Source organism: Marmota monax, unplaced genomic scaffold (genome assembly GCF_021218885.2).
Source record: "Marmota monax isolate L192 unplaced genomic scaffold, Marmota_monax_Labrador192_F-V1.1 WCK01_AAM20220418_F8-fsc00061, whole genome shotgun sequence".
NCBI lineage: Eukaryota > Metazoa > Chordata > Mammalia > Rodentia > Sciuridae > Marmota > Marmota monax.
In genome coordinates, this window is record NW_026695230.1 from 15,397,760 (window position 1) to 15,423,843 (window position 26,084).

The following is a 26,084-nucleotide window of genomic DNA, read 5'->3' on the forward strand; positions in this document are numbered from 1 at the left end:
CAGCTCTGTTTTGCCTCCTTAGCGCTTAGCCCTGACTAAAGGAACTGTACCTCTCACATTGGGTATTAGAAACCTTCTCTACTCAGAATAGAGACTATGGTGCAGATTGAGACTTTGTTTTGCTGTACCCCATTACCCAGAAAAGCCTGTGGTACATGGTTGGCACTTCAATATATCTTTTTCATTTAACTGAAATGGACTTCAGTTTCCTTGGCCCTGCAGAGCCCCCAGGATTTTTTTTTTTTAAGGGCAGCTGCATCCTCTAGTAAGAGAACAGACAGCTTTTGTTGCTTCCTTTGAAGAGGAGCCAGGGTTTCCTCCCACTGCAGCTGGCAGCTGGGCCCCTGGTCCTATATGGTGTTGGCTGATCTGCAGAGAGTTGAAGCCCCCAGTTCTGCTATGTAGCATCAGACCTTGGCTAGAGACAGCTTATCAAAAGCCAGAAAACAGGTGCTTCTCAGCTTATTATGTGGTCATGTCCCAATAAACCCATCATAAACTGAAAATACCCTAAATTAAAAATGCATTTAATACACCTAACCTACCAAAAATGTGATCAGAACACTTGTATTAGCCTACAGTTGTGCAAAATCATCTAATATAAAATTTATTGTATGATAAAGTGTTGAACACTCATGTAACTTATTGAACACTGTACTGAAAGTGAAAAACAGAATGGCTGAATGGGTACATTTTGCACAATCATGAAGTTGAAAAATCATTAAATTGAAACATCATAAGCTAAAGACTGACCATAATGCCCCCTAATTCATGTGCAAGGCATTCCTGTTTACAAAGCATTTTCCTATCAAGGCAGTGGGTGTAATCCTCAGATGGGAAGACAGGATCAGAGAGGCAAAGGGGTTTGTTAAAAGTCTCATGCTTAAAAATAATAAAAGAGACATTTTGGGGGCTGTGGCTCAGTGGTAGAGCGCTTGCCTAACACATGTGAGGCACTGGGTTTGATCCTCAGCACCATATAAAAATAAATAAATAAAATAAAATAAAGGTATGTGTCCATCTACAACCACAGCTGCCAGCCGCATTGGAAGAAAACCTTGACTCCTCATCAAAGAAAGCCCCCAAGGCAGGGTCACCTGCTAGGGTTTCCTCCACCAGTGCTCACAACAGGATGCCCCTAGAGCAAATGTGAGGAGTCACTGAGGAGCTGAAGCAGAGCAGAGCTGGGGTTGATGTCCCCTATCAAGCAAGGCCACAGGCCAGCTCAGAAGTCTCTAAGTCTCTTGCAGACCACGGGGTCTGCAAGGTGCAAGCAGTTGCAAATGCCTGGGTGAAGCCACAACCTGTACACTCTGAGGTGGCTCCACCTCACCACACTCAGGCCCAGAACCCCTGAGTCCTTCATGCAAAGTATACATTTAGCCATCAGCCCTATCTGCCCTTTCTAGGGTAGTAGGATCAATTTCCCTAAGACAGACAGAAAATGGGCCCAGAAGGGCTGAGACTTACCCAGGGATCTGGTGGTAACAGATGCTCAAAATGCAGGACTCAGAGGTTCAAGGGCTAACCCAACACCAGCAACCACAACCAGGGCAGCCGGGGTCCTGGGCCTTGGTGCAAACCTTCAGGCCCTTATCTGCTCCCTAATCCTGGCTTTCAAGAGTGAGGTTTCCTGTCGTTTTCATTTGCATGACTTAACTCACAGCCTCTACTCCTTCAAGGTCCTTCACAGACCAAATGGACTCCACCAGGAAGCCATCCTGCCCTCTCTCATCTCCCCTTCCCTGAACTCTGTGGCATAAATGCAGCTGCCATTTATTGAACACTCACTAGATGCCAGAGAGGCACTGAGTACACCACAGGTATTTGCTTATTTAATCTTCACAACAGCCCTAGGAGATAGATATTATTAGTCTTCTCATTTTATAGATTGAAAAAATAGGAGATTTAGAGAACAATTTGTTCAAGGTCCAAGAAATTGGCAGAACCCAGATACAGGTGTGCTAGACTCCAGAGCCAACTTGCCCTACCCCAGGAAGGTGCCCTCTGTCTCCATTCCCACCCCAGCCCATAATACCTCCAGCTGGTCATTTATTGATTGATCTTGTTGTTTTAAGTGTCCCACTTGAGAATTCCTACCTCCCTGTCAGACTCCCACCATTAGGAACTTTCATTTCTTTTAACTTCCACAGGTTATCTCCACTCAGCCAGGCACACAGGACACATAAAACTGACCAGGGGACCAGCAAACACCAGTGTAGGCAGAAGTCTACACCAGGGTCTGCCCCCACAACACCAGTGAGGAAAACACATTCAGCCCACAAAAGGTCCCCAACAACCCTTGGGCCAGACCCACACATGGGGCCCCATTTCCTGTCTGGGATCCATACCTGGGAGACCCTCTTCCAGGGGTGCCGTGTTGGCCCGCCGATGACATAGGTACTGGGCTGTGGTCCGCGGGAAGCGGTGATAGGCAAGCCGTGCATACTTCTCCCGGATCATCAGGGCCTTGGCCAGGCTCTTGGCGGCCTGCTCGTAGTCCTCCACAGTGATCTGCAGAGGGAGGCGTGCAGAAAGGGCTCATGCAGCAGACCCGAGACTGCCATGCTTTAAAGGATCTACTTGCAAGGTTGGCTCTTGGCCAGCACCTGGGAACCTGGATTTCAGGAGAATTCCCACCATTCAATGATCAATGAGTGGCTCACTATATCTAAACTATACAAAAACATGGCTTATGCTGGCTACCAAACTCCTTCTGGGAGTCTGGAATTTGGACATGAGCTATAGGTGTGTGAGCAGACCTAGCACCTTGGGCGCCAAGAGGCTAATGAGCCTCCGTGGCAGACAGCACTTCACACATGTTGTCACACTCAGATGCTGAAGGTATTCTATGTTCTGGTGACTCCCCTGGGTGAGAACCCTTGCAGGCTTGCACCTGGTGTCCGCCAGACCTCAGCCCACGTACCTTCTCCTTTCTGGTTTGTTCTGTGTCCTCTCACTTTAACAAATCTTAGCTAGCTTTGAATACAGCTAGATGCTAAGCTGAGAGTGCTCCTAGCAAGTCACTGAGCCTGGGGGTGGTCTTGGGAACACACACACACACTCACACACTCACACACTCACACACACACAAAGAATTTCTGCATGCCCATCCCACTGCTTTGCCAACTCAGGCTTCTGATCAAATCTGGTGATCACCCAACTCATCCAGTCAACAGCATGTGCTATGTGCTAGACCTCTCCTTAGATGTCATTTTGCTCCTCAAAGCAGCCCATTTTAAAGTGGGAAAACTGAGGCCCAGAAAGGATCAATCATCCATGAGAATGTTGCAAAGTCAAATTTCAGACTCAGCTCTGATTGATTCTCAAAGCCCAGAGAAAGATGAGCTGCTTTCCCAGAGCTGCTTCATATACAGAGATGAAGGAAACACATGCCTAACTTCCAACGGGCTCATTTATCTTGGCGGGTCTGGGAAGGAGGAATATCACAGAAATCTGAATGTGCTCAGGAGGACAAGCGGTAGACAGGACAGGGGGTGAGTGACACAGAGAAGGAGGTGCAAGATGCTGGAAGAGCACGGAGCGAGAAGGGCTGGGCCTGGAATTTTCCTCTTCTGCTTTAATAAAATAATCATTTTTTAATTTTGAAATGTTTTAAATCTACAGACAAGCACCAAAGGTTATATAACAAATACTCATGCACCTTCCAGAGCTAGCAATATTCACATTTCTCATAAATGTTTCAAAGGTCTTACAAGTGTAAATAAATCATTGTGGATACAGCTAAAACTCTACCCTCCCCCACCACTCATTTTTAACCAAATATTACTCCTTTTTTTCTGTCAAGGCAGAATCTTCTCTCCTGCCTCCAAATGTCCCCACAAGAGTGTATTAATGCCACTTTATACCTTCCAGGGCATGGCCTCTGAGAGCAGCAAGGATAGGTAAGCAGACGCAAATGTCTTAAACAAAACTATGTTCCTGACCATAGCAAAGCCAAACATGCTCCCTAGAACCAAAGGATTCACATAACAAGGGGCTCAGGCCACAGCCAAGAATATCAGTGAGGGTGCTCAGGATCCCAGTGGAGCTGCAGCCAATCAGGCCCCATTGCTGGCAGCAGACTCTCCGGGGCCAAGGAGATCTGCAAGGTGAGCCTGCTCCTCACAGACATGTAGCTCCCTGAAGTCTAACTGCCTGGGTCAGAAGCCCCTCCCCTACTCCATGCCAGGCTGGCAGAAAGAAGCTAGTTCATGCTTCAGGCTGATGTCCTCTCGTTCAGCTTGCGGTCAGCCCGTCTCCACTCTCCCTTTCCACCGCTGTGCCCACACACCTGAGGCTTTCGCCAAGGCTTGGCCAGGATTCTGACCTTCAAAAAGGTCTGAACTGTTTCCAAATCAAATTCCCATTTCCAAGAACTTAACATAATTTGCAGTACCTCCACACCATGGGATATTATGCATTTGTAAAAATAAATAAATAAACAAGAAAGTTCTTTATGTTTTATATGGCGTTATCTCTAAGTGAACTGTTAAGTGGGGGGAAGGAAAACTTGTCCACTTTCTAACCAAGACCCTCTCTTCCTGGTCGAGGGGATCTAGCCTATATTTAAGGATACTGACCCTAAGCATGTTAAGAGGAGCTAAGTCGGCCATAAACGATTTCATACAAATCAGTCAATACCATAACTTTGAATCTGCTGAACGTTTGAGAATGCTGATGTACCCAAGCTGGCACCCTGCTCAATTGGCTGTGGTGACAGAGGGCAGCATTCTGGACTTGGAGAACATAGGGAATTTACAGGTCCCAGCCATGGTGTTCCAGACTGCAGCTCTGGGCCCTTTGCACAGGGCTGGAGCAGCTCCCTGAGCACTTCCACACCCTCCAGCCTCTGCTAGGACCCTTCCTCCTCCTCTTCAGGCTCCTGCACCTCCTCTCACCACCTGCCAGACTCCCACAGACTGAGCCTGGCCTCTGCATGCAAAGCCCATAAAACACTTTCATGGCCACCTTACCCCAGCACAGTAGTCTCCACTGATGGTGACCCGCTGGTACTCAGGCATGGCGTAGGGTACTGGTGTGGGCTGGGAAGTGGCTCCAGGGGGTGCAGGGGTTGCAGGAGACATGGCTGGACTGGTCACTGGGGGGCCTTTCCAGTCTTGCTGTGTCGGCATTTGCAGAGACAGGGACTGGGAACGGATCATCTTGAAACTTTTCTTTCTAAGAGCCAAGGACAAGGAAAGCAGGAGACATCAGCAGCTGATTGAGGTGAGCCATAAGCAATCTTTATTAGGTACAGAGCAAGAGAATTTTGCTATGATTAATCACGGATGCTGGCCCTACCATTAAGAAGTTTCTAATTACTTATGCTTTCCCTTTCACACACAACTCTGCATGAGATTCAGCACAGCCCTCCAGATGCCCCAACCTGAGGTCACTATGAACTGCAGTGGCTGTGTCTTCAAATGGCACAGAAGACAGACGGATGCAGACCACTGCAGTGCATAATGGAAGTGAGGATAACGTCAAATCGGCCAGGCTTTCCCCATGTGAGGCCCTGTGTGAGGACAGCACATTACCTTCACAAAACCCAAACTCTAAGTCCCAACACACGAACAGTCTCAGGAAGGTCTGTGAACAGGAACACAGAAGCAATCACACTGCATTTCCCAAAGTTGGAAATCTGGGGCACTGGATTTAGAAGAGATAGAGATGATCAGCTAGCCCAACCTCCCTGTTTTTTAAATAGGAGTCAGGGATCCCACAATGGAAAGGGGCTTCCACAAAGTCACACAGCAAGGTGGCTGCTCTCCCCAGCCTGCTGTTAAGGAAAAGGAATGATCAGCATCAATTTCAAGACTGGACCTCTGGACCTGTCACCTTGGCACCAAAAGATTATTTCACTTGCTCTTGGGCACAAGGCTGTTTTAAAATGCTGCATGCTCATGCTGAGTTGGGATGACCTCACCTTCCTTACGAACAAAATAGTTATGTTTCAACTGAGGTCACTCCACATCCTGGAATCCCCAGGAAGGAAATTGCTCGGCACTTGGGCGAGGCTAATTAGCAAATCTCCCTCCCACCTCTCTTTCTGCCTCGGGTGGCATCCAGCCTCTGGTATTGTCAACCACAGTGTCCAGTCAGAAGCCAGCAGACTCCTTGCCCCACCTCATGATTCAGGGGCTCAGAAACTTCTCGGGATTTATTCCACCACAACCAGGGTCTACAGCCTCCAGCAAAGAACTTAGTGATAACAAGGATCCACCAGAGGAATCCCTCTTCTTCCCCAGGCAGTGGTGATACAGGGTGTGGAGAATGCATTGATCCCCAAGGGGGCCTCAAGGCTCACCCAGAAACAGCTGTCTTCCTGCTGGCACTTGCCCAAGTCTCCTCAACTGCCAAACGTCCAGGAAGCACAATTCACCTCCTCTAATTATACACCCACCACATGCCACGGTCCTGTGGTTCTCATGCCTATGGTAAAGACTCGTGTTACCACCTCTCTGAGGCAAGGCTATCTGCACCTGAGAGATGGAGGTGGCCCCTTCTCAGGAGGTTACCTGTGTCTTCCCCTGGCCTTGAATAACAGACTAAGCTACCTCGGGAAACTCAGCTGGAACTCCAGGAACCCCAGCTGCTGTCCATCACAGGGAGCTGAGTCAGCATCCTGCCCCAAGTTAGATGTCAACTCAGACCAGACCATAATTCCTCAGAGCAGAGTCACCCTGAGCAAGGAGGCTCTCCCTTGGCATCTTTGGAACATTCCTGTCTAAAAGAGCCAGCGCTTTGGGCGTCCTCTCATCCTCTGACAGGCTCAGCTAGGTCCCAGGAAACTCCAGCTTCTGTGTCACTCTCATGCCCATCAGTCACTGTTTTGTGTCTCTTTGCCAAACCTCCTCACCCCTGTATGCCTCAGCCCATGCTGCCCGAGGCCTACCAAGGAGAAGTAGCAGGTGACTTCTAAGGTGAGCAACAGGTATGAAAGGTTTTAAAAAAAAAACACAGGCCAAAAGCTGGAAGGTTGCACAAGCCAAGAGCCTCCCAGGCTTGTCCTAGGAAGGTCCACATCCTTCTGTCCCACTGAAGAAGCCAACTCGTGCCCAGAAAATACTCCTTCTTGCAGACATCCATTATGGCTCCAGCCTTGGTCTTCAGATTGTCACATTCAAACATCCTTAGGCTGGAAGCTCAGACCTTTCAGGCACAAAGGTAGGTTTAAAGACTGATGGGCCATCTCCTCAGCGTCCACTCCTCTTGAGCAGGGCCTGGGAATCATCAGAAGCTAACCGTGGAACTTGTATCTCAAAAAACTGGAGAAGCCAGTTTTGATTACTGAATAGCAAACTGCCACACATTTATTGGCTTAAAACAATAACCATTCATTCACTCACAGTCCTGCATGTGAGAAGTCTGGCTGGGCTTAACTGGCCTCTATGCTCAGAGCATCAAGAAAACAAAATCAAGATGTTGGCCACACTGCTCTTGTGTGGAGGCTCTGGGAAAGAATCCATTTCCAAGTTCATTCAGGTTGTTGGTAGAATTTAGTTCCATATGGTGGTGAGACTGTGGTCCCTAGTTCCTTGCTGGCTGATGGACAGGAGTCACCTCAGCTCCTGAAGATGGCACTCTGATCCTCACACTTAGCCCTTTGCCTTCAAAGCCAGGAGGGCTGTATGTTCTAGTACTTCAGAGCTCTCTGAGTTCCCCGCCTACTCTCAACCTGAGAGAGATCTCTGTTTTGAAAAGTTCCCATAATTAGATCAGGCCCCCTGACAACTTCCTTATCTTAAGTTCAACTGGGCCATATGTCATGACAATCACAGGAGTGGCAGGTCATATTCTCAGGGCCTGGAGACTCGAGGGGGACATCTTGGAGGGGGAGTATTTTTAAAATTCTGCGGACCTCAGGCCCATATCTAGATCCATCTACACAGGAGAGCTGGAGAGTGGCAGCTGAGTGTGTGGGCATGTGACTACCCGTGAATGTCCACACATGGGCCTCTCTTTCCTTCCCAAGGCTGTCTGAAGCCCCACATGTGTCACCATAACAAAAGAAGGACACATAAGAAGTCACCATAATCTTTATCTGAATTATAGAACCATGGGGTCTCCTGGCTACAAAAGACCTTAAAGGCTCTGCACCCCAACCTCTCACTAAGGCAGCCTTTGCCTGGATGCCTCCAGTGACAAGGTTCCCCACATTTCTGCGTAAGACATCAGCATCATCATTCAATAAACATCTGCCAAGCACCCACTCTGGGCCAGGCCAGAGCCAGACACACAAACACACACAACATTGGTCAAAGCACAGTCTGTTGCCGCTGTTAGAAAGCACTTCCTCATGATGGGCCAACACTGTCCGTCTGCAGTGCCACCTGTCCACACCTCGGGCTAGCCCTTGGGGCACTAGGGTAAGCCAGTTCTCTTGACACAGCTGGCCCTCCCCCTCCTTCTTCCAACCACATGTACAAATACACTGCTGCCAAGGAGCTGGCAGGGGTGGGGCTGTGAGGACACCAGCTCTGGCCAAGCCTGAGGACCTAGGCTTAGTAGCAGCTTTGTCATCCCCTACACAGCTGGTCCTCCTGAGCCACAGGGACCTTCTTGTTGACCAGACCCCTAAGACAAGAAGACGATCTAGTCACGTGTGAGTTATTACAGCATTTCATCTCCCAGCACCTGTCCAGTGCCCCCACCTGCTCCATGGCCCTCAGCTGCCCCTGCCACTCATGATGTCCCCATTCCTACCCTGTCCACTACCCAGCCCTCCTCAGAGCCTGGGAAGCAGGCACCCCCGAGCCTTCCAGAATACCTGGTTCTATGCTAAACTCTAGAACCATCAGCCCCCCCACCAACTTGTTCTTCATTCTAGAGAAATGCTGATATCTTCCTGGAGGGGCTTCTAAAACCCACTGCCCCATGCATTCTGTCCAGGAATGGCCAGGCAGCCGGGGCGGGGGTGGGTAGGCTCTCAGAAGTGCACAGGGGTCGGGAGGCTGCACATGGACTCCACTTCTTTTCATAAATTACCACAGGTCAGTCCCTGGGGGAAAACAGGTAGATCAAATATAACCCCAGACCCCAGGGGCTATGTCACAGCAGAGATGGACATAGGCAATTGAGCAAATTATTAACAATGTGTAATGAGATGCCCAGGATATTTTGGGATCCCAAAGGAGATACCTAATCCTGACTGGGGATGGGACCAGTGGAGCAGCAGGATGGAGGGAGAGGGGGACATTGCAGAATGGGAAGGCTTGTCTGAACCCCTCCCCCAGCACACTCAGACCATCCTGGCAGCCCCTCTGCCTCCAGATGGGCACCACTACTTAAGGTTGGAGGTAGGAGGGTTTTGTTAACAATGTGAATCTGGATGCTGCTGGGTAGGGAGGCATTCCCCACTTCCACAGGCTCACTGCTCCTGGTGCTTCTGAGGTCACTGCACTGAGCCATGTAGAATTGGGAGCCCTGGTCTAAGGAGGGGAACAGTGGAGAGCTGGCACCTGCTGTGTGATTGAGACCAGAGGTCCCAGCCTATCTGGAGAGAGAATGTGGATGCAGTTGACCATGGTGCAGGGTGCATGCTGTGCAGAGTGGAGAGGCCCCACAGAGACCACTTAAACTCTGAGGGCACAGCCAGGTGACCAGCGCCACAGCCCGACCAGGTGGGTGTAACTTTGAGTCACCCACTCTGAAGCCCATCAGGCCTAAAGACTCATAATACCCGACTCTATCTCTCCCTTAGCTACTCTATCTTCTCTTCCCTCTCTACCCCAACAGCCTCCATTTGTCTCCCCACCATTACCCTGGTCTCCACTGCCCTTTCCCAACCCTTCCCAGCTACTGTTCCTCCCTAGACCCCAGAGGTCAAAGTGAAACACAATCCTTACAGCCTTTTATATTAAGAGTTGCAATCTCTATTCCTAATTTTTAAAGTGGATGAATAGGCTGTTTCAAATGAAGCTTCTTTGTCAATGGTTGTGAATTTTTTTAAAAAAGAGTTTACCTATCCCCGATTTAAGAAGTTTCGTAATACTAAATGACTTAACAAAATGTTAGCTGTGCTATGCTTTCGTAACAAATAAGTTTTATCTATTTTACTCAAAATGTTCTCAGTACAATGGAAGATGCCTCTAATCCCAACTACTAAGGAGGCTGAGGCAGGAAGATTAGAAGTTTGAGGCCAGTCTAGACATCTTAGTGAGACCTGTCTCAAAAACAACAACAACAACAAAACAACAACAAAAAAAAAAAACCAAACACATTTTTAGGGAAGTAGCTGTTCTGGATAGCTAGATGTTTAGATTACAAAGTCATTCCTCTTTTATGTCCTAATTTTAAAAACAACAACAAAAAAAAAACCTGATATAGCATTTTTAAAATGAAATACGTCAGTCCTGCATTCTTAACCAGAGTTTTCTGAACATAACTTAAAGTTCTCTCAATGACTCAGGGTCATCCCTGTATTATCTGGTCATGATCTTAGAGGTGTTTTGTCCCTACACTACTGTGCTTTAAATTCTCCTGTCTGCTTTTCGTAACTATTCTGTTTCCTCCCTCACTGTTGACTGTCAAGTAATAACAATAACAGAAGCAGGACCATGAGAGCAGCTCCCATCAGTGGGCTAAGGAGATTATGTGGATTCGTTCATTTAATTCTCACAAGGTAGGTCCTCTGATTACACTCATTTTGCAGATCAGAAAACAGACTCAGATAGTTAAGAGCCTTGACCAAGTCCACACAGTAGTGGACTTGATGGGCTGTCACTTGAATCCAGTTGATCTGACTCCCAAGACCCACTTAAAATCACCGTACTTGACTTCTGGGATCCTCCCTATTGCAATCTTCCCCTCTACTTCTAATTTGCTCTTAAATCTGTCATGGATAAAGAGCAAGATAACCACGCTTATCAAGACTCTGTGTGAAGTAAGGCTAGATGGGAGATGGGATGGGAAGATGCAGGGTGGGATTGGTAGGTAAAAGACACAGGTTTTCTTGGGGTGGTGATAAAAATGTTCCAAAATTGAACATGGCCATGGTCTCACAACTCTGTTAATGTACAAAAAACCATCAAACTGCATAGTTTAAAAGGCTGGCTTATATGGTATATAAATTATATCTCAATAAAGCTGTAGAAGAAGAAATCAGAAAGCTGAAAGAGCCCTAATATGCACTTTGGTTGCTCAGAAACTTTTTATGCTGTCCCCAGTGTTGGCTAAGTTCCAATATGTACATTTGTAGAGTAGATGAACTCTGGCTAAAGCATTTGAGACTCAAAAAATAACTCTGGGCACCACCAGTGTTTTCTGGTTCTCACTTTGCCTCCACAGTTGATCTGCCCCTCCCTCTGGCCCTCACCAAGCCCTGAGTCCCAGCAGGGACCTACCTGGTCAGTGTCATCTTCCTAAGTAGGCAAGGAGTCCTGCTGGTTCCTGATCTGGACTGGCCTGCAAAATATGCATCTCTCTCAGCAGCCTGGGTGGGTCTGCAAGCCTGCAAGGGCCGTGTCTGAACCCAGCCTGGACCTTACGGCTGGCCACCCTGGACAGGCTTCCGTTCCTCAGGTGCTCATTCGTCTTTCTTGACCATAGCTCAAGTTCTTCTTTTTGTAAGAAGCTGGTTTACTATCATGATTCTTTCTTGTGACTTTATATTAGACTTAAAAAAATTGAACATGGCCATAGTCATGGGTGTTTTGTTTTACTTTGGCTAATTTCTAAATGCGAGAGAAAAAGGAAATTGTTGTAAAGAAAAACCTTCTCCAAGTGCCAGAGATATTTAGAGGAACCAGGGCAAGGGAGGGTTTTTGTTATTTTGTTTTGTGTTTTTTTTTTTTTTTTTGTGGTCCTGAGAATTGAACCCAGGGGCACTCTACCACTGAACTACATCCCCAACTCTTATCTTTCTTTCTTTTTGAAGCAGGGTTTTGCTAAGTTCCCATACTGGCCTCAAATTTAAGATCCTCTTGCCTTGACTTCCCAAGTTGCTGGAATTACAGGCCTAAGGGGGGGGCAGGATTTTCCAAATAGAAGTCCCATCTTATGTCACAGTTTGAAACATAAATCCCCAGACTGGGTATCGGGAGATCTGCTACTAGTTCCAGGCCTGTGGGCTCCTTGCAGGATGACTGCATATCACCAGTCACATCTAGAATGTCAAGGAGGGGCCACAGATGGAGAGGCTGCTAGGGAAAAGGTGTCCTCTGTGAAAATGTTAAGATTGGAAAGCTGCATAAAGGCTCCTCCAGTGAGAAGTGAAGTTAAAAGACAAACTTGGGTATGCATGGCCCCAGGTGACACTGGGATGTCTGACCAGGCTGCCTTTAAGAAAAGAAGCCAGTGGGCATGGGCAGAGCTGAGACTATGTTCCCTTGTGTCACTCAGAAGCCAGCAGCTGCATCCTGAGGAGCAGCAGTGTCATTCCAGTGTCCACACACCAAGGAGCCAAAGACTCACCCTGCCTGCAAACAGGACAGTCTCCTGATGAAGGTATAGCATCTAGAGCTAAAAGACAAGGTTCCAGTCCCCACGCTCACTTAACTATATGCAAGTTAATTCAACTTCCCTGAGCCTTACTCTTCTCATCTACAGTCAGAATACTAAGAATGTCCTCTCAGTAAGCTCCAGGTGGGGATGAAAAAATAAATGTAGACCACACCGCCCAGAACTTTGCCCAGGGTAAGAACTGATAGCAAGCTGCCACTGCTGCCCATCTCAGCAGCAGGAAGCTGGAGAGTTTACTGTCATTTACATGGCGTACTATGACCCAGGAATGTCCTAAGCCTTTTGCATGTTAACTTCCTCATTTCTCACAATACCACATGAAGGCAGCTACTGTCATCATCCATGCTTTATAGATGAGGAAGAAGCTGGGGCCCAGAGAAGTTTCCTAATCTGTCCAAGGTCACAAAACATGTGAATAAGTGGCAGAACACAGCAGTCTCTGTTGTGGTAGCGGTGGGGAGCATCTTGCCTCTGCTGGACGTGCACTGACCACCAATGTAGCTAAGGCCGTGGATCCTGGAGAGACAGTGGGAGCCAGAGACACTCCTCAAAGGGCTTACATTACATGGGGCAGACAGACACAAATAAGGAAGGGACAGAACAAATTTCTGAAGAGGGGTCTGCAGAGAAATTTCTGGAAATCACAGAGCACCATTTGGACTGAGAAAGCTTCCGTTTTGCCCTTATCCTGAGAATTGAAAAGAACAGTGGTCTCTTTTTGTAGATGTTGGGCCTCTGTAATAGAAAGTGGCCTCAGACACTTACTGTTCCTGGTAATAAAAAATGCCAGGACTTCTCCCCCTCTCATTATGAAGGGTCTAAAATGCTCAATTCATCACACACAGAGGACCCTGCAGGGCACTCAGTTCTTGCAGACAGCCCAGTGTTATGCCAGGGCAGCATGGACAAGGGTCTCTACTCTCATGCTTTTCTTCCTCCTTCTAGGGAGGAGCATGGCGCTAGCCAGGGACTGCCCACCTTGCTTCTTCCCTGAAGAGGGCAAGCACTGATCTCACAGAGGGCAAGGCTCTGTTCCTGCCTCTGTACCCGCAGTCACCTTGTTACTTCCAAAAACAGTCAAGGGAATGCTAAATTCTATACTACCAAGACAGGCAAGAACTTGCCTTTTAAAATGACGAGGTGCTTTGGGAAAGGTCTGATCCCTGACTGGGTCTCAGAGAGGGCTCAAATTTCCACGACACTAGCTGTTGAGATCTACAATGTGCTGGGCAGGTGGGGACCTGGCTACAGCCCTACTAGATACTTCCTCAAGGCTTTTCTGTTGCTTTAATTTTGCTCTTCCAGGTGAGATGAGCCATGAAGGATGAGAACTTCCCATTGCACTTGCCTGAGATCCAAACTTCTTATCTGGGAGCACAAAGCCAGTCTGCCACCCTTCTAGCAGGAGGGTATGGCCTGTCTCTCAATAGGCCGCTAACTACGTGGTCCTCCTTGAAGATATACCTGGGGCCTCTGCCCTGGGTGACTCTACCTGTGAGGCAGCCACCTGACTCCACACCTAGCTAGATTCTTTGTATCCTTGAAGTGTCACCTCCTCAGAGTAACTCATCCTTACTACCCAGTCTAATAAAAGTCTCTCTCTCCTACCCTCCCTCTCTCCCTCCCTCTTCATCTCCTTCCTGGCTCTCATGTTGATCCTAGGCCTGTTTGTCCTCAGATCCATTCCTTCTCCTGTTTCCCAGGGGTGTCATCTGGCTTCTGGCCTAGGTCTAGCCAATGCAGCCACTGGGGGAACCTGGAAGTTTCAGGAAGAGTAGAGCCATGTATGGTACCTCCTGCCTCCACCTCTGCTTCGGGAGGCAGCTCTCGGGTCTCCTCCTTGGCTCCAGTTCCCTTTGGAAAGGCCAACCCAGTGCTAGCTTCCCCCGGTGACCCCACCCTAGGCTCCAGCCTAGATTGTCTCTCTAGGTTGTCTGGTGGTGGCCGCCCCTACGGCCTTTCATCTCCAGGCTGCCTCTCTCCCCCATTTGGCTCCTCCATTCTCTACTACCCATGTAACCAATTCCTTGCACCAAAATCCTATTTCTGATACTCAAATTATTTCTGTCTTTCTGGTTGGACCCTGACTGATACAGCATCTATCATAACTTGTAATTCTTTTATTAATTTGTTCAGTTAGTTATTATCTGGACCCACTGTAAGTTCTACAGGGTGGGGGCTGTAACTCTACTGTGCATCGCTACATCCGCAGTCCCAGTACAGCACCTGGCAATCAGGGAGCCACCTTGACAAATAATGCAAACAAGTGTCTAGTGATGAAAAGATATAAAAATTGGTGTTTCCCAAGAAATCCTCAAATTTCCAAAAAGAAAATGGAAATACCATTTGGAAGCAGAGTGTATTTCCACACACCACTTGTTATTAAAACATTAGCAAAGAAAGAGTGGTTTTTCATCTTTTCCACTCAACAGAGGCACCAAGACCACCTTCAATAAATAAGTGATATGTAAGTGGTCTTGATTAAGATATCAACACAGCCCAGGGACAAGCCAGCTCCCCAGGGTGCCACGCCTCAGGACATGAACGCCAAGTCCTGGACAAACCTTTTTGCGGTCTCCACAGACTTCTGCTCCGCCAGCTCCTTCTGTAGTTCCCTCTCCTTGGCTTCCTTCTGGCCAATGGGGCAGTCCTCAGGGACAGTGAAGAGGGACAGGGCATCTTTACTGTCCTCTTCTCGTAGCACTTTAGCAAACACCTTCTCAGCCAGGAGCCGGACTTGCTCGTCCACTTCAGAGATGTTCAGCTTGGGGAATTGTCGCGGCATCTCGGCTAGCAAAGAAAGAAGAAGAGCATGAGTCTAATGTGTTACTGGATATCCTGGGTCCCCACTGTGGGGGGCCAGAAGGCACTGAGGTGAGTCCTAGTTCCACCTGATCCTTGGGTCAGCTGTCAACCCAGGAATTCCCAGATCAAACCCAGCAGGCTACATTTCAAAATCAGTTCCATAAGTGATCAAGGGTGAAGCGGATGGAGCCACTCATGGTTCATGGGAAAGCAAACACTCAGACGTAAGAGAATGAACTATTCAACTAGGTGTTCCCATTTTCCTGACCTTGGGGAATCTGCAGCACATGGCAGGCCTGCCCTCCTGACTTTGCTTCCAAGACTAAGTAGGGGCGGGGGAGAATTCAGAACGTCCCTCCTCCAGTCTATGAAGTTATTAGGAATGCAGCACTAACCAAACTTTACTCCCCCTCTTCCAGGAAGGAAGTCCAAAACTCACGGGGTTTCACAATGAGCTTATAGCCCCACAAGATTACAGTAGAGCCCTGGTAAATCCAAAGCTGCCTTCTACAATTCATAAAATGAGAACGTTGGCTGCTAAGAAAGAATCTGTTATCACAGTTTATGGTCCCTCAAAACCTCCAGAATTCTCTAATAAGACACAGCAAATAAAGTTAAGGTTTGAACAGGGATGTTTCACCCAACTGAAAACTCACTTCCTCAAAGAAACTTTTCCTATCCAACTCTGACACTGGAAGTTTTTCTCATCACCTGGATGCTTTCTTTTTCTTTTCTTTCTTTACTTTTTTACTTTTACAAACACTTATACAGCACTTAATAGGTACACTCTGCCAAGCATTTTATGTTTATTATCTCAGTTAATATTTTTTTCTATTTTACAGATGAGAAAATTAAGGCATAGAGTGACCTCTCTCAGGGTCACACCTGCAATAAGTTGGCAGAGGTCTGTGCTTTTCTCAAACTTTCTCTCTTCTGTCCTCGGATCTGAACCCAAGCCCCCAGTTGTCCATCTGTGTCCTTAACCACTATGCAGTGCTGCTACTCTGTGTTCCTTCAGGTGCAGGTCAGGGACTCTTCATGCTCCCCAAATAGCACAACACCTTGCAATGGGCGAATTCTGCCAATTTTCAACAAGCCACCTTCTCCAGGAGCAACTCTGAAAGGGGAGTTTCCTGTCCACCTATTACCACTGTTTCTTTAAGGCTGGTTTAAAAAAGAAGTGATTTTGTTGACAGACAAGACAAAGGTGAGGCAGGAAGAGGAAGAAATTAATTCCAGGGGAGGGGGCTCAGTGGGCCATCTTAGGACAGTCATTCTCTGGCCTCATAATATTCTTATCTGAGATTAAACGACAGGACTAAATGGTCTCTAAGGCCCTCTCAGTTCTAAGTGGTATAATTCCAGGTACCGGAGAGGTTTCCAGTGCCTGGGGAGGCTTACTGTGCTGGTCTTCTCTGTGGCGTTTGAGGCTAATTCATGACACTGACAGGAAGGAAGAAAGTAGGCTATAATGGGCAGTTAGAGCGGTGTCTGTGGGCCCCTTGACTCTGAAACCAATTTTCTCTTCCCTCCACACCCAGGGACATGACTTTCCCAGGCCTCCTTTTCCCTAAGGAAGTTGGGTAGGAGGGAGCTGGTGAGGAAGAGCCACCACAGCATGCAACTCTGCTGGTCTAGGGAGCAAACCCAAGACAGCAGAGGTCTGGCCTCTTCAAAGAACAAGAGGAACAGAGTTTACTGTGGAGATTGCCATGTTCTAATTACAGAGTTAAGGGGAAGCTAGAGGTCATCAGAACAGAGGTTCAGAGAAGGCAATGGGTGGGGCGGGGGGTTGGTGCTGGAAAGCATAAAGAACCAGGCACAGGAAGCACATTCAGGCCAGAAAAAGCTATACCCCACCACCCCTCAACTCCAAGTCCATGAAGCAAATGCAACATTCCAAGTCCTCACATCACATTTCAAAAGTAGACAGGCCCAGGTAAAGGGCAGCAAATGTCACAAAGCGTCCACATTGTTTGACCGGTAATCCCACTTCTAGAAATTTCTCTAAGAATCTGAAGAAAGGAAAAAGTACAAAGTTCATTACTTGTACTCTTTATGTAAAGAACTTTAAAATGTCCAAATTAAAGCATACACACTTGAAAAAATTGTTAAGCTACCAGTATTATAATTATGAGGACAGTGAATCACATTCTAAAAAATCTTGTGAGATAATAGTAAATAAAAATATTAATGCCTGAAAATGTACCTGTGCTTTTATTATGATGGTATAAAAGTGAATCCCCTTATGGAAGGGGCTGCAAGGGAGAGACATGTTCAAAATGAGCAGATGACAGGATGGCCTATGTGTAAGGGCTGTCTTATTTTGATAATTAATGCTCTAATAATGTCACTTTAAAAAAAAACACAGAAAGAAAATTGATTAGATTTAAGACCTTATTTTAAAAGGTGGGGGGACACAGTAAAAATAAACCATGATCTTATTCTAGCAAGTTTTGGCAATCAGGGACCTCTTCTGCCTACCCGACATGGAAAGACGCCAGACCAAAGGGATTTATACCATTGAGATTCATCTCTGCCTAAGCTCCTGCCCTGCATGGAAGCTGCCCACCACCAGCTTCCTGCCCACTCCACCCCCATAAATGCACACAGCCTGACTCAGCAGGTTGTCTCAGAAATGGGCAATTTGGGGGAGGGTCCTTTATGTCTAAGGGTTCTTAAACCAGAGTCTGCCATCTTTGTCCCTGAAGCATTTTCATTCAAACATACTTTTCAGGATGCATCTTTCTATAAAAGATCTCCTCCTTTTACTTTAGCTTAAATAGTTTAAATCAAACTGGGCCCCAAGAGAAGTTGATACCTGTTGCTAGAAAAACAGGACCTGCTATCAAATACCAAAAACAGGACCTGCTATCAAATACCGGGGAGATGCTGCGTTCCATAGCCCCTCCACCCAGGTTTGTAAGGCATGTTAGACCTCAGGATCATGGAGTAGCACTTTCCCAAGGAAGTCTTTGTTTCACAGAGCTCATGGGAACCACGGCAGTGTCTTAAACAACTGGTCACTAGTGGGGACCCACGCACTACATCAGTGGACCTTGCAGCCTACCACATATGTGCTGTCTCCTAGACATTCCAGACAGACAACTCCACCTGCCAACCCTTCCTGACAGAACTCAAACACCCCTCAGACCTCTAGACACCTGCTAGGCCAGGCCTGCCAAGGAGAGACCACTCTGCAGATGCCAACTGGAGTTCAGCTCCAGCTGCCTGATAGTGTCTGGCCTTCAACCATTTGTCAGCTGAAGCCAGCAGTCGTGCAATACTTAACTGTGAATTTACCAGCATCGGTCAGCTAGTGATACAGCTTATCTCTTGTTGCATATGACACCCTCTGATGAGCATAAAGAAATGTCCCGAAGTTAGAAAGCTCTAAAAATGCCACCAGTTTCAACAAACAGTAAATTTGCATAGCACTAGAGCCCCTCCAGAAAAGCAGCACAGTGACCCTGAAATCCCCTCCTTACACAAATGAAGCTGTTTCCTGCCTTTGCCAGATGCTCTCTGATAGAACCCATGACACAGACCTGAGCCGGGCGCTGGAGACTCCATGACTGATCCTGGGGATCACACAGGCAACGATGTCCTCCCACCAGGTGCTAGTGCTGCCCTGGAGGCTGCGCTGAGTCAGTGTAAGAGCAGCTAGCTGGGTCCTGCCTGCCGCTGCTGGGGTGGGAGGTCTCTGCTTTGCATATCTGTGAGCAGGAAAAGTCTGGGCTGGAAATTCTCCCGTGAATACAAAATGCGAGTGGAAAATTTCAAGAGCCCTAAAGGCCCCAGGTAATGCCGGTTATCCAAGCTTGTAGTATGAATGTGGTCTTCTGGCCCGGCTCCCAGTCCTCCACAGAAGAAAATAAAGCAGCCACTACCCCCAGCAGCACATTCAGCCGTCCTGAGCAACCACAGAAGATAAGCCACCGCCTCTCTCTAACGCCCAGATCCTCCTGAAAGCCAAGGAGCAGTGAGATACCATCACCGGTGCAGCTTCCGTTTTGAAACCCACTTCAGGCCTGACCTGGAGACAGGCCCATCTCCCCAAGGAGTTTCTTCTATGGCACAGCCTGCCCTGTCTTCTCTCAGAAGACACCCCCAAACCAACCCTCCTGACGGCACCCCAGGACTGGAGCAGGAACTCAGAGCCCAACTGCCAATACCAGGTCCTCCCTCCCCTCCTCCTCTAAAAGAGGAAAGGCCGTGAACTGTTTCCTCCTTGCCCAGGAAGGACAGAGTCTCAGAAGAGGGGAAAGCCCCAGCGTAGGGACAGCACAGGGATAAAAGCAGCAAGCCCATCCCTACACATCTTCTTCTTACCTGAAAGAAACCACACATCACAGATTACAGGCCAGCCTGACAAGCTCCACCATACGTGCGCGCGCACACACACACACATACACACACACACACACACACACACACACGGAAGAAATATGTCCACCTGGCCCACCTGAGCCCACGCCCTGCACCCTTCCCTTCTTACTGCCACTTATGTGGGCTCCAGCTCTGATCAGCCTCCTGAACTGGCTGGACTCGGCCATTCTCCTGGGGAAGGTGGAGCCTGCCTCAAGTGACCCACAGAAGCCAAGCAGGATGGATTAAAACAGCGTCACAGGCACAAAGCTCTGCATCCTTTCGTCTGCCTTTTAGGAGAATGGGGAGGCCTCAGAGGAGGCACGTTGGCCTTCCAGTGACTTCGACAAATTGTGTGCGTCTGGGAAATAACCATGAGCAAAATGGCTATTTCGGTGGTGCTGTTGAAATCCTGGGGAGAAGAGCCCAGAAAGAATGGGTCAGCTGTTTACCGAGAAGCTAGATGTAGCCCTGACTTGGGCCTGAGTCACCTCCTCATGTCCAATGGAGATGTTGTGCCTTGCTGAGCCCACATCATAACTCCTGTGAGCACAGAGCAGGATTACAGGGTTGACACATGATCCTCGGGCTGCTGCTGGGCCTTGGCTACCCAGAGATTACGATCCACCTGTCCTCACAGCTGTTTCATAAACATTACAATCAGCAGGCTACAAGCAACGTAGAAGGAGGGTAATATTTATTCATTAAATAATTAAACGGGCTTACAGCCTGAGAGAAAAATAATATCCAAGCCCTTAGTATTGTTCTGCCAGAAGGGAGGAGACAAACGATTTCTTCTGCTGGTGTTTTGGGGGAAAGGAAAGAGCAGGTGGAGAGTGTGATGGGAGCATCCTAAACCATGGGTCTGAGTCCAATGCATTCAGGTCATTTTATTCTGTACCTTTAATGAGATCCTAGATAGCCTTAGTCTAAACAAAGTTCAGTCTGTGGAACCTAAAAGGACAGAAGGCTTGGAAAATACTGCATTCCACAGTTCCACCATGAGGATTCATGCATAATTTCTACTAGCAGATTCAACTCCATCGGGTCTAGATAGAGACAGGTAGCAGCTCCATCAGATGACACTGGGTATAGCAACAGCCAAGGGTCCTGCTGGAGCTAAATGATGGAACACCTTCTAGAACAGGGCCCATTTAGGAGCAAACTAGAGCTCTATTTCAGGAGGTCAAGCTGTACTCAGGACCTCATGATCCCACCTAGAGCCTAACATGTTGCTGTTCCCTGAGGCCCAGGTGTTTCCCTAGGCTAAAGAACACTGGTCCCAAGCCCAAAGCCTTACTTCCCTATTGAATGGACATCAGGTCAATATTTAATAATCAGACTCAGAGGCTGTATCCCCTGCCTGGGAAACCAGGCTACATTCACTTTTATCACTTACATGCCCTTAAAAGACCAGAAAGGCTGGAATCAAATTATGTATGTCTCATTGGGAAAGAGAGGCACGGGCTTGCCTAGAGTGGTCCGTTTTCCTTCTTGTTCCTGAGATGCCTGTGACTTACACAAGGAGTTGGGCAAAGAGGTTTTATCTGCTCAATATGAACTCCACAACAAATTTTGCCTGTCTTATTCACAATTATATCCCCATGCTTGGAATATGGCAGGTACTCAATACATATTTGTTGAATAAACTATTGTATAAAACACAAATAAGTGAATGAGCTCTGTACAGGAATCTACCTATGCCAACTCAAGATCAGTACAATGAGTAGCTAATAACATGGACTCCAGGCAATCTCCTGGGTTTGAATCTTGTTCCACCACTTAGTTGCATGACTTCAAGTAAGTGAGTAAACTTTCTGTGCCTCAATTTTATTCCTTATAAAAGAAGAATGATAAAAATACCAGCCCCATGGGTTGCCATGACAAATTAGCATATGTAAAGTGCTTAGACTAGTACCTGGCTCAGAGTATGTGCTTTGTAAGCATTAGCTGTCAACATTATTATCTTTATCATCATTTTATCAGATAAAAGAGATTCCAACTGGGAAAATAAGCATAAAGTTTAATCTAGACACGGAATCATCTCATTTAGCATTACTTATCAAGCACAATTATGGGCCTGGTACTCTCCCAAGTTCCTACCTGGGTACAGGAAGAAGGAAGCCATGTTTAAATGTGAAGTTAGGTTAGAAGGAGGAACAGCCTTCTCCTCTACGAATGCTACTTCTTGGTAACTCTACACATCTAGGACTCCAACCATGTGTCCCCCCTCCCATTCCCTAATCAGTTCCTCATCACCATTAGAAACAGTTACCATTGTCTCTTGTCCTGAATATGCAGTCAAGATGTGGAAGAACTAAAAATTAATCTGCTTGGTGGAAGAACCAGGAAAGCCAATGAGCAGCTTATGGAGAAAAAAAAAATGTTTCTCCCCACTTAACCCTAAAACTACATTTGTCTGCCCATGATGTTATCAAGATCTGAGACTGATGTTAAGACCACCTTGAAGAGTGATCCAGCAAGTGCAAGGGCAAGAAAAACAACTCTCATATCTCAAAGAACTTCTTGTCTTGGGTGAGAGCAGCTCAACACTTATCCAGGATCAAGTGACTGAGCCTGGGCTAAAAGGGACTAAAAGTTCAGAGAGTCTCCCAATGCCCCAATCACACAAGAGCCATAATTCCAGAGAGGGTAGTGCCCTACTATCATTTCCAGAGAAAGTCAGGCCCCTCAGAGTTGCAGCCAGGAGAGACCAACTACCCCCAGGCCTTCTGTCAACACTCTGAGAAGTAGGAGCTGACAGAAGCTGTCTGGCTCAGTGGCTCCACTGTCACTCAGCATGGATGCTTCACAGCCAGAGGATGAATTTCTCCTCTGCAAGTTCCAGCTGCAGTCAGCTTTTCCCTGAAGATGGCCAAATGTTTGTCACTCTCTCCAGGGGAATAGCCAACGAGGGCTCAGGGCCATGCTGAAATCCCTCCTAATGCTGCCAGCTTTCACCCAGCTCCTTTGCTTATTTGTAGTCAGAAAGGTTCCAGCCACAAACAGTTCAGGGACATGACAGTTAGCAAGCCTCTCCTACTCCAGGACCTCTCATAACTCACATCAGAGGCCACTGCCAGCCTAGACCAGCCATTAGCAGCTCTGCTGGCAAAGCAGCTACCAGGAAGTTCAAGGGCAGAAAGCAGACTACCAGAAAACAAGGCTACTCCCAGAAAGCCAGAAGGAAGGATGAAACGACTCATCATCCTGTCACGACTCATCATCCTATCCATTCCATGCGCCAGGTAGAAGTCCATCTCAGCTGCCCACATCCGGCAGGTCTCAAGCACCTAGAAACTTGTCCAGACACTTAAGTGGCAGCATGTCCCAGGGCCTTTAATTTCCCTAAATCTTGAGAATCCAATCTGGGCCTCCAGGAATCAGGGATGCTGCAGCTAGCTCACCTGGGGCCGCTGAAGCCCAGGCCACCTCCAGGAAAGGGGCGGGAAAATAGGCAAGGGTAGGGCAGGGGATAAGCCTGGGGTCATCACTGTGGGATGGGAAGCCACAAGCCGAGGTCGCGACCCTGGAGCACTCAGGACTCCCGACCTGGGCTGCAGGGGCCACAGGGAGCCGGCCCAAGGTCAGCAGTGCAGCATCGCGCGCACTCACCAGGTTCGGAGGACAGGGCCATGCCTGGGCCCGAGGGGGGAGGCGGTTGCAGAGCTGGAGCGCAGGTGACACGCTAGGCAGGGCACACAGCTAGCGCCGCGGAGCCGGGCTGAGGAGCAATGAAGCCCTCCCAGGCGGGCCCGGGCCGGGCCAGGCCGCGGTCCGGCCCGCGCTCCGCAGGAGCCCGCAGCGCGCCAGTGGCAGGGGCGGGGGCCAAGCTTCACGAAGGTGCTGCGCCACAGAGCCCTGGCTCCAAAGCCCCCGAGGCTGTCGCTGCGGGTGGAGCGAAGGCCGCCTCCGCAGGGAAGCAGCCTGCGAGCGGCGCGCCGCCCTAGTCGTGCCCTACCTGGGCGCGGAGCGGAGGAGAAGCGAGAAGCCGGGAGCGGAGGGGCGCGGGTCTGGCAGCCGCCGCCCTCCAATTAGGCCTGCCCGCGGCTACCTGAAGCTCCCCGCTGCGCTGCCAACAGGAAACTTGAGAGTGCCAGGGGTGCGGCAGCAGCCCAGTCCCCCCGCCGGAAGCGCGCCCGGCGCCGCCTGGGCTCTGCTGGGCCACCGCCGCAGCCACGGGTCAGAGCCAGCCAGGATCCCCCTCCTCGCCTCCGCTGCCACCCAACGCCACTCGGTTCGGCGATCGGGTTTGCCTGGCATCCTCTCCTCCCAGCCAGAACTTTCTCCAAGGCGAGATTCGAGGGGTCTCTACCCCCACACAGGTGACTTACTCCCTGTAGTTGAACCGACCCGCAAGCATCCGTTTTCTCCCAGGTGTCCGTCTGGTCACTTGTTTCACCTTCCCGCCCCTCCGTCCCTTGCTCTCCAACTCTGCTGCCTGGCTTCTACTCCCGCCCCTCAAAGTCCGGAATGACCTCCTGGCTGCCAAATAGGTGCCTCCCTCGCTCACCTCTCTCCAGCACTTGAGCCTGCTGACCACGCCCTCCTTCCTGGAACGTTTGGAGAATACGATCTCCAAAGTGAGAGAGCCCGCTGACACTCCTCCCTGCCCCTCACCCTCCTTCCCAAAGACACAAGCACAAGCAAGCATATATCTGGGGGCCTGTGGCTTCTAGGCCTCCATGGCCTGGCTTTTCTTGTGGTGTTCCCTGGGGTCCCACTGTGTCAACCCCCTCGTTCACTCTACTGGTCCGTTCTTGGGGATCCCTGCCACTCCGTTGGTTTTTACTACCTCCTGTCTATCCTGTAACAATTCTTGAACACCATCTTCAGCTAAGAATGCTCCAGAGCTGAGGACGGTCACTTCCTGAGGAACATCTCCACTAGCGGTTCCCATGGAAATTGTCCATACCCAAACTCTCAGGAAAGAACATGCTCCTGTATTTCCAGTCTTAATGAATGATACCACCTGGCACCCAGGCCACATTTGAGAGCCACACTTCATTCGATGTCCCTTTCACCAAATTAGGAGGAAAAGGAAACTATTCATTAGTGAGCACCCCCGTGTATTCTCAAGCGTGCCAACTGCTTTCACATAGTTGCCTGGTTTAAGCATCGAGTTTTATTCCTTCTACTTCACAGCCTGATATTTATAATTTATTTATAAAGTACATGCACTGAGACTATGCTAATATATATTTTGAAGGACACTGGGAAATGTTAAAGGATGTGGTAAAAATAAGACAATAATTTTAAATTATTTTTAACAAGTGACACAATATACCTTTTTCCTTTCACTTTTAAGTTCTTTGTAATCATCTAATGAGAGCCACATAATTACAAATGACTTTAATAAATCTTAGTTTAATATTTTATGAGACTAGAAAGTATGCTTTTAAGTTCAATTAATGTCAACACTGGGTTCTAGTGGCTTTTTTTGTTTTGTTTTGTTTTTAAAATATCCCAGCCAGGCAGAATTGTGCATGCCTGTGATACCAACTACTGGGGAGGCTGAGCAAGAGGATGTAAGTTCAAGACCACATGGGGCAACTTAAGGAGACCTTGTCTCAAAACAAAAATGAAAAGGGCAGAGAGTATAGATCAGTGGTAGAGGACCCCTGGGTTCAATCCCCAGTACCACTGGGGCGGGTTATAAAGATAAAGATAAAAAGATAAATAGAAAAACTCAGTCTTTGCATCTACTAAATCATAATTCTCATTAGAATGCTATTACTGATTTACAAATGTAAAATTCCATAGAAAATCTCTTTTTTGTTCATGAGGCCAATATTCTCAATGAGGTTTTCATTGGTTGTTCTTGCAAATATTTTGAACAAATAGGATTTTTAAAAGTCTGGAGATTGTGCACTTGCAATTTATAAAATGGGTTTAAAAGTATGCTTCTAAACTTTGCAGACTATGACCGAGGAAAGTATAAATGACACTGACATTTGATCTTGGCATTAAAATCACATGATAATCCAGGCGCAGTAGTGAACATCTATAATCCCAACAATTTAGATAGATGAGGCAGGAGGATCACAAGTTCAAAGCCAACCTCAGCAGCTTAGTGAGGCCCTAACTGTTAGACCAGGACGCAAGAAAAGACCACTGACTCCAATTAAAATTAAACTAAAGCAAGCTTATTATTTCGACCGACCGGGCTGCCTCTCCCACCCAAAACCATGGGAACAAGACAGCAGCTTTCCTGCAGCCCAGCTTTATAGCCCAGAAAGTTACACAAAGGGGGGTTACAGATAACAAAACTCTGACTAGCATAACACAAATGGTAGTTTACATTTTTGCTGGCCCCAACATCAGAATTTATGAAGGTCATTAGAGCCTCAGAGAGGGTCGTTATCTGGCCAGGGAAGGCCAAGATTTGTGAGGCGTCACTAAAGTTTCAGAGAGGGCTGCTATCTGGTCAGAGAGCCAGGCATGGG

General features: G+C 48.1%; 1 protein-coding gene across 4 annotated transcripts in view; it reads right to left on the bottom strand.

The window, feature by feature from the left end:
- Positions 1 to 24,113, bottom strand: part of Ampd3 (adenosine monophosphate deaminase 3) — a 44,807-nt gene extending 20,694 nt beyond the window's left edge. The window contains exons 1-4 of one of the 4 annotated variants that reach the window (XM_046438007.2): positions 23,973 to 24,113; positions 15,030 to 15,255; positions 4,977 to 5,181; positions 2,352 to 2,514 (exon numbers count right to left, since the gene is read on the bottom strand). In XM_046438007.2, coding sequence (XP_046293963.1) covers positions 2,352 to 2,514; positions 4,977 to 5,181; positions 15,030 to 15,250 — 589 coding nt within the window. In that variant the 5' untranslated portion in view covers positions 15,251 to 15,255; positions 23,973 to 24,113. Of the gene's footprint in view, positions 1 to 2,351; positions 2,515 to 4,976; positions 5,182 to 15,029; positions 15,256 to 18,818; positions 19,417 to 23,253; positions 23,401 to 23,972 lie in introns of those variants that run through there. The other 3 variants (XM_058576869.1, XM_046438006.2, XM_046438005.2) reach the window with 3 other exon arrangements.
- Positions 24,114 to 26,084: the final 1,971 nt, after the last annotated feature.